Source organism: Homalodisca vitripennis, chromosome 2, assembly GCF_021130785.1.
Source record: "Homalodisca vitripennis isolate AUS2020 chromosome 2, UT_GWSS_2.1, whole genome shotgun sequence".
NCBI lineage: Eukaryota > Metazoa > Arthropoda > Insecta > Hemiptera > Cicadellidae > Homalodisca > Homalodisca vitripennis.
The window spans coordinates 167431955-167441881 of NC_060208.1; the positions used below are offsets into that span (position 1 = coordinate 167431955).

Here is a 9927-nt window from a genome sequence, read left to right on the forward strand (position 1 = left end):
GTGCACCTGTAACTATCATCTATGAAATATTTCGTCTTAATAGGACTAAAACTTTCAAATTATGAGCATACAAGATTGCAGTTTCTTTTAGGTTCGCAAAAAACATGAGTTTTTTTTTCTTATTGACATACAAACTTCAATTTGTTGCACGTAATAAGTTGTTTTGTATAACATAAACACACAAAATAAATACTGGGAGTTCTGAGAAGCCAGGAGCTTAGAGTATTTTAAAAACTAGTTTATTGTACACTTCTTTGGCTGGTAAAGAACCAGGTCGTTCAGTGACGTAAGTTTGTACTATTCTTATGACCTGTATCGGATATGTATGAATGTTGTGATCGATGACCTAATAATAGTGAAATTACAAGTGTTCTTGTAAAACTGTATTAAACAACAAACGTTTTCTAATGACAACTGTAAGCATTATTATCCTTTTACAGATCATATGACGAGTATCAAGTGTACAATTGATGAGAACATATGGCGAGGGAAATTGTGTCTATTGTTATAAGAACTAAATACCTTCCTTTGTTCAACAAGAATGCGATCACCCCATGAACACTCCGCAATAAGCATATAAATTGAGGTATGCATCATTCCTCACCATTAGCAAGGCTGGGCCAACATGTCACTCGCTCTGTGGCTGTGTATCACAGTCGCATTAGTGCCGTTCTCTTCAGCCACCAAGGGCACTCCTTCCTACGTCATTGGACAGTATACAAGAACTACAAAGTAAGTAAATTAAATTTACACTAAAGAATCTACAAATATTATCAGGTTGCATTAGAACTCTATATTTTATATGTGAATGAAATTAAATATTTTAAAATTAATCCTTGATTAATCCCTTTATGCCAAGATTAACAATTATAATTATTCATTACCTTATTTAGAGTTTAACACGTCATAACTAGTGTGACTAGTCGTCGTTTTAGACTGTAGTCACTACCAAGCAATAGAATCGTTTGTAGTAAATATTCAAGGAGGATGCTTTTATACTTCAATGCTGGTAGGCATCCTAATAATAGTGACGTTTTCCTATTACGTTTAAATTCGAAAAAATATTAAATATATTAGAGCAAACGTGTATTTACCGAAAACAGATTGAAACAAATTATTTTTTTTTTTTGGCGCTCTATGGAGAATTGTTTAATAATTCATTAGCAGTAAAAAATATAATAATGCACTATCATTGTTAATTACTTTCCTATTGAATCAAAATTGAATTTAGCCTATATATTATAAAAGATATATTTATACATTTTTATATTACATCAAAGAATAATAACGGAATTCAGTTACGATTCTAGATTTTGAGGTGATATCGAATAATTTAGTCCTAGTGCCTGTACTGCGAGTGGAAAGGATAAACAAATTAAATTATGAAGCTTACTGTTTTACGTTGTATAGATATATCAAAATCTTCCGTTGGCAAATTGAATGTTTCCAAATAAGTTGATGCATAAATAATATAGACAGAAGAACTGGCAATTTTGAGGTATAGTAGTCTTTTTGACATATTTTTTCCGTATTTTATACTGTTTATTCGATGCAAATCATTAAATCTGTTCAGATTTTATGAGTTACGTTTTATGTTAACAAAATTGGATTTAACTTCCTCTGTGTAACCGTATCTTATAGTCTGAAACATAATTGGTTATTAACCCTAATAAGTAAGTTACATATATAGACTCTTTTTTCTGCTTATCTGTCCTACAATTACGACCACATTCATGGACTGACAGGTTGCAAAAATATTTAACATAGTCAGGCAGTCTGTTCTTCAGCCTCTTTCGTTTTTTCACTGACTGAGTGCTCTATGTACAGCGATCACCAAAACTGCCCTGATATAAATGGTCTATCCTCAGATGGAGCTTATATATATATATATCTGATCATCTCTCTCCATTATCTAGGTATACTTCCATAAACATGCAAGCAAAAAATACTTTTAAGATGAGTACTAATTTTATAAGATTCACACTAACAACAGCGGAATAGTAAAGATATGATGAGAAGTAATAATTTATTGTATTATTAGGAGGCAAATTGTAAACATTTTAGTTATAAATATATGTTACTCTTAAGACAATTAATTAAATTTAATTCCTAAAAATGCATTACTTTGACCAAATGAAAGCGATCAAATCAGTTTTTAATGGAACGTACCTAGTTTATATTTACGGTATGTTTAGAATTAAAACTAGCTGTCAATATTACTTCATATGACCAAAGAAAATATATTACGAACAACTAAAAATGTTGTAATAAGAGCTTACTGGCTTAAATTCTAATAGAGTTGATCGTAATTAAATTTAAAAAAAAATATAATACTAAACGTTTATAACACTCCAACGAAATAAACTACAATTATTTTCAAAGTTAAGAAAAGTGACAGTTATAACATAAAGTAGTTAAAATAGACATGGTTAAAAAAGGTTCCATTTTACTTGCAAATATACATGTCTTAACTTCAAATTTCTGTTTCTTGTTCGCAAAATACTGATTGGTTTAAAAGTTTAACATATAATATATTTCAGGTACGCTTTCCTAGGACACTTAGAACAAAACTTCGACACTGGAGCTGTAGTCCTTCACTTCAACACCTGTTACCAGTATGCGTTTAGAATCGACAAGATCGTCGTCACTACGCCCTATCAGTATCCATCCGTCCAATGTAATCTGGTGGCCGGCGGAATTTACGACACATATTTTGGCCTCAAGGTCACCGGTAGAGGCTTGACATTTTATGACCTCGAAGTCTGGGTCACTTGGAGGGCGACTGTCGTTACCGTTGAACAAGCATTCGTACTGAAAGAGTTGAAAATGTTCCACCCCTGTGCCAACCCTAGACCTAAGCCTCCTACAGATATTGACAACTAATTCCTTTACTATTCATTTATTAAAATACTCTTGGCTGAATAAATGCTTATCAGCATACTGGAAAATTATGTGGCGGAGGGTTCTCTTCATTACCTGGAAATAAACCTTGTGATCATTTTTCGTGTTATGTTATTAAATGTTTTTACAGGAACTGGTGGACATTCAGTGGTAAGATTTCGTATCTTCCTTAAAACTAAATAACATCTATTTGCATTTTAATTTAAACATAACTGTCATGTAAAAATGTTAAATTATAATGGTGTTCATTATTTAGTTACAAAAATGATACAATCATATACATTAGAGAATTTATAAATATGAATATTTCAACTAAGCATCTCTAGTAAAACACTAAAGAGTTAAATATCACGTATACTATACATGATAGTAAACTCTTATTTCTTATATTTTGGTTTTTCAATGTTCAAAAACAGCATAGTCCGGAGTTTGATAGAAATTACTTTTAGGCACATTGGTATAAATTTTTCCACTTACAACTCTTAAATAACGGAAATATAGCTTTTGTAGTTGCTATTATTCTTTCATGTTCTGTTCACTTGATCTTTATAATTCAATATTTTTAAATTATAAGTATTAAACATGTTTTCGGTACTTGTATTATATTTTATTTCAAGAAATCAAGAATTACTTTTGTTTATGCCATATTCCTACAGTTTACATATATATTATAATTTTGTATTGTCATTCAATATTTCAATTATAACATTTAAGTTATTATTCAAAGCTTTCATCAATAACTGAATTCTAAATCTAAATTATACTCTAAACTATTATAGTATTCTACACTATTTTAGTCTCTCAAGTGGTATGTCTTTCATAGATCTTGGTATATCTAAAATACAATTATCTCGTTGATTATATGTATATAGTATATATTTGTCATGTAAATGCCATCCTATTCTTATTATTGACATTATAGAATGTATAGCCTACTGAGATTTTAAACACCCTAGCTGCAACTTGATATCATGTAAATTGTATGGTAAAAAAGCTCAAGTATACTGAGAGGAAGAATTTTTAATTTTGCACCCACTTAGGAGCTGAATTGCCATCTAATTATTTATCACCATTTCGTAATGGAGGAGTCAGTTGTACGCTCTTGAAACCTATTTAATGTTTAACTTTAAATAAGGCTAAATATAGATATCACAGTATTATGTACAACTGCTAGAGATAGTATTATTTAAAAGGAGACCATTGATATTGAAATGTCTAACAATTCATTGTTCATTACGTGTTCTGTCAGTTGAAATAAGTCAAATGTTTTAACCTGAAGTTGATAGTACAAAGTTACTTATATTTTTTTAAGATTTAACAGGATTCTAAGCCTTAGAACTGCACTTATCATTCACATGTTAAACTATCAGCCCGTTATGTCACTACCAGTGTGGTACATTACATGCTAAATTTAAGGGTACGCTGGCTGAAATTAGGAGCTAATGTGAAGCCTCATGGACTATACATCAGTAACAACCAATGTGTGAGCTACGTAATACACCTAAGTATTATTTCAAGTAGAAAGCAAATCTTTACGATGGAAGGTAGTTTTAAGATTGTTGACACCGTCGAATTGCGTCGTGCATGCCGATTGAAATTGCAGACTATGAATTATGTTGTTAATTTGTTTACTAATATAGTAATTTGTTCTTATCTTGTTTTTGTTTATTTGTTCTAGTATCTTATATCCAGCATTATTTTAAATATACTATAAATATTGAACCTGTCCAAGTATAATGATATAAATTATACGAGTATTCGTACATAAGATATTAAATACAGTTCATAAATGTTCAATGAAAGATAACATTCCAGTGCTAATTCTAACCTGGATATTTGCGTTATATTTGTCTTACGATTTGACCAGCGGTACTGTTGTCTATTAAACAGAACATTGGATCGGAATCACACCAAGTGGATTTTAAAGTACCATGAATTTAAACAGAATGAGAGGTAGTTGGAGAGGTGTTACTACAGATCACATTTTGTGATCTTGCTGTTTACTTGTTCCTTCACATTTGCTCTCGCCTCATTTCCTACATTCGATGAAGCGTTAGTTTCAAACAAATACAACTCCTCCTGCATGTGCATGTGCCATAAAACGTTTTTGTATTGCATGTTTCAATCGTACATTATATATTACTCATTTACAAAATATATACATAACATTTTATATTTACATTCCCAGCAGTTTTCCTTTAGCGTTCATTCCAACTATTGACTTACATAATAGGATAGGATCATTATATATATATATATATTTATTTATTTATATATTTATTTATATACTTTTATAACAGCAATAAGAAACAATTGTCGTAGACGAATATTATGTCGTGTTTACAAGGATTAAAATTAAGTAGGAAAAAATTGTATTAATAGTATGTTAAAAGACTTGTTAAACTTTGCAACAAGGGAAATAACTATTTTTATAACTATTTGCACGATCATTATCAATCATATGAGCTACTTTTTCCACAAAAATTATCAGAAATCTTTTCCTGTAAGTACATCCTTTCCTTATAAAGTACATTACATATACTATAATATATATATATATATATATATATATAATATATATATATATATATATATATATATTGATTAAATTTAATTATGTATTAATGACAGACTGCTGGTGATATAGTATACCATCAGTACACACCGTGCCACTTAAAAGATAAAAAGACTAAACTTTAATATTATTACGGGGCGAATATAATCCCAAAGAGTCATACATTCTATTCTAGATGGTAATACGAGTATATATATATATATATATATATATATTGTATATATATAGAGTATAGAGTATATATATATATATATATATATATATATATATATATATACTCTATAATATATATATATACAAATATAAAATAAGGCTATTGCCATTTATACAGTTTAATGTAAATAAAAGTACTTGCTCCGCCGGGAGTCGAACACGGATCTCTCACATTTGCTTATTTAAACGCATATATGACAGATACGGCCAAATACAAAATAATTGAATCGGAAAAAGTAAGCGCTCTGTGGTGTAATGGTAGCACATTCACCCGGCAAGTGAGAGATCCGGGTTCGACTCCCGGCGGAGCAAGTACTTTTTGTGATTCAATGTTTATTGAAAATTATATATATATATATATATATATATATATATATATACACACGAAGGTATATTACTTCATTTAAAACGTTAAAAAAATTATTTAGATGCATATAATGTATGTATTGTGGCAACTATAAAATTTGATCTTGTTAATAATAATACTGATTATATTGAAACATCTTATTCTGCTAGTTGACCAGTCAGAATAATAATCATTTTAAATTCACTACATAGTATAGAGAATGAAAAGCGTAAGGGATATTATTTTAAACCATGTCGGAAATTATATTTATTTTATCGGACTAAATTATATCCACGACGAAATTAGATCTCTAGGGGATTTGATGTAATTCACAAATATAAGTTTATAGAATCAAGAATAACTGTACTACAGCTTAATGTTTATCTTATTTACAAAACAAATAAAATACGTGATCCACGATACACCTATATTATAAACAAAAACTTCGTTTGTACTGGGCTGTGACAATATCTGCCTTTAGCAGTTCTCAGCCTATGGCAGTTTCCAGCCAACGGCCCTGTGAAGTTCATGGCCTTTGAGCTCTTAGCATCTGGCAGGAACCGGCCTTCTGCAACTCTTGGCCTCTAAGAGCTTACTACCACCAGCAGCTTCTGGCCTCTGGGAGCTCAAATGTTCTGGCAGCATCCCGTTTCTAATAGCTTCTGGTTACTGAAAATCTCTGCTCTCAGAAAGTCCCAGTTCTGTTTATAGCAACTGAAATTTAATGGGCTCTTCCATGTAGATACTCCTTAATTTTCCCTTTATTTCCTCAAAATTATTTCAGACTTATCAGCTCTGATAAATGAAAGTTCGACCTCTAGTAGATTTCTAACGTTATACCGAGGGCGTTGAGAGTCGTGTACACAATTTTATCTCTTGAACTAATCAACGTATTCATAACAAATTTTTGTAGACTAGTTGTGCGGAAAAAACTTCTTGCCTTAGAGCTGCTCTCTTTTGAAAAATTACAGTCCTACATTAAAAATGATTCCATATAATTTTCATAAAATCTGAGTTAAAATTTATCGGATTAAAAGGATGTTATATTAACCGAATATATAATTAAGTTTATCATTGGGATCCACTTCCCTGTCTCAAAGGACGGTGAAAAACGGTTTACATTGACCATGTAAAATTACTATAATAATTCGCAATACATGCATTCGCAAGATATCTATAATAATTTCAATTTAAATTCCAATCTTTTTATTGTCTTAGACATGCATTACATGTATGAAAAAAGTCAGCAGTACATTATTGTTACTTAAAATTAAAAAAAAAAAAATGCAATACTTGTAAAAAAGTCATGAATAATAAGAAACTATATTTAACATTAAATAATAAAAGAATATAAATGATTAATGCAATAGAGATTAGGCTAGAAACACTCTAACCGAATAAAAACAACCCTGTAATAGGTATACTTGTTGTTTTTCTTTTTTTTTAAATAGTTCTTTTTGCTGTATTATTTAAAGGACTGGGGAGCTGCCATAAAACTTAGACCCTGAGTTTTAAGGCCGAGCAATGTTGACCTTGTCACAGGTATACTCGGTCTCGCGTGTTGTGGTCATGTATATAACATAACAATCTATATTGAGGGTCTAAAATTTGGTCCCGTCCTTTTGGTCCCGAAAATGAAATTGGACTTGCTTGTTGAACGTCTTTACTAAATTTACAGTAGAAATACTTAATTGAGGCCGTCATCGTTATGAATCATAAATACAAATATAGTTCATATTTTTAAATTTAAACACTGAACTATTATATATATATATATATATATATATATATATATATATATATATATATATATATATATAGATAAATTTTACCTAAAAAGAAAGGGAATCCCGTAATTTCTAATCGTCTTACTCAAAAAGTGTTTCAGATCTAAGCCACTAAGGTCTTCCGTGAAGCATGCTAAAACAGTACCCTGAATAATCTGTCTCTTCTGTAACTATCATAAATTGTTACCAGTTAATAATAACGGTAAAATAAAATTTTATTTAATTTAAAACGACATAATTACAAAAGTTAATCGTAATGAATTAATAAATTTTCTAAACATTCAAAAACCAGTTAATAATAACTAGTTGATTTAGATACTATGTTTTGCTATAGTTTTTTTATTATTTTCTCATAGTTTAGTTTATAACTTTATACCTGGAGTATGGTATTTTACTAAAATAAACAACTTTAGTCAGTATCTCTGATTACGTGGAGACACGTCTTGCGCAGAGCATTTATAAACTCTACTTAGGTGAGAAATAGGTTTATATAGATTCTAAAGATGACTTGGGTTATGTAGTTTGGGTTATCACCTAAAGTGTTGTGGTGACGAGAGTTTCTGTGTTATCTTTCCCTCTCGACCTGCAATATCATATCAAATTTTAATACCCATTTTATACAAATATCCCTTTCTGTGTTACGTTAAATGGGTGGGGTAACAGTAACCATGGGATTTTAAAGTAGTGTTTCAAAAGTATTTAATAACAATAACTTTTAATGGAATGTTTAGGTTCACTCAAAAAAAAAAATAGTATTTATATATGTATTTGGTAATGGGCTTTCATCACTTATGTTATTTAATTTCAACCGCAATATAAAAGCCGTAATAACCCTAGAGAAGTTCCACAATTTTTGAGTTGTCTTTTTTGAAATAGATCGTTATGTTTCTCTTTCAATGTATTTTTTACTGATGCAAAATATGACTTAATAGTACACTTTAGCACGATTCATTAAATGTTTTTGTTACAAATATTGGAAAAGAATGTAAGACATTTACTTTACATATTTTTCAATACTTTAAAATGCAATAATTAAGATTAAATATTTATAAATTTACCAACTTAAATATATATGTATAATAGAATTTTATTCCACCAAAAACCTTTTCAAACCATCGATTTATTTTACAGCTTAAAGTTACAAGAACCGTTAGCGGAATTCTATAGAATCAGGCCACCAAACCCTTTTTTATTGAAGCAATATATGTCTCCGAAAACGTACGGCTGGCATAAACTTACCCGTATCCTTTAGCCCATGTGAATAGTTTAAAACAGTCTTGAATTCAATACCAAGTTTATTCTGAAAATGTTGAAAGCCTTAAATTATATTAATTTATATAAACACCATAATAATTTATTATTTAAAAAATGCATGATTTAAAATAAATTAGTGGAAATATAAAGAAAAAGTTTATACTAAATAAGCAAGAATTATTTAAGAAGTTTTAATGACCGTAATGATGTCGGAGTACCTGCGGCAATTGTGACAGAAAAACTTGGAGAAACTCTACTTTTATTTATCTTGCTTTGAGAGTTTTGCCTTCAAAGAATATTTAATTCTATACCCAATTTTAGTTTACATCATTAAATATAAACCGTAGTTAAAATTTTATTCATTATTTAATATTTACTCGAATCCATCAAACTTATTGAGTCAAGATAAATAACTCCACAATTTCTTGTTTTTAATAGCAGCATGCTGAGTAGCCTTAGAATGTATAACTAAACACAATTGGTTTTACCGCCTGATTTTTAATAGCAACAGGAATTAAAATTGATATTTTGAGATAGTAGTAAAGGTAGTGGGTTACTACATTATCCTTCATTGTTATTTTATGCTATTTTATTGCACCAGATGTATTTTGTCATTCATTATTCTGTAATTACTTTGATGATTCCTGTTGTGCTTTATATTGCAAAATTTAAAGAAATTCCCGTATTCTTTGTACAAAGAAGTAAGTGTAAGTTTTGCCATGTTATCTTTTAGAGAATGTCATAACGACCTCGGCATGGAATTCTTCTTTTATCTAGGATTAAATAAGAGGATGAAGTTATAACTAATAACTTAATAGTTTATAAAACTTAGGAGCTTTTTATAATTTTAA

General features: G+C 29.6%; 1 protein-coding gene across 1 annotated transcript; it reads left to right on the forward strand.

Moving 5' to 3' along the window:
- The first annotated feature begins 611 nt into the window (after positions 1-611).
- Positions 612-2951, forward strand: LOC124356367. Its single transcript, XM_046807551.1, has 2 exons — positions 612-732; positions 2541-2951. The coding sequence occupies exons 1-2, from the start codon at positions 626-628 to the stop codon at positions 2881-2883; spliced, it is 450 nt and encodes a 149-aa protein (XP_046663507.1). The 5' UTR covers positions 612-625; the 3' UTR covers positions 2884-2951.
- Positions 2952-9927: the final 6976 nt, after the last annotated feature.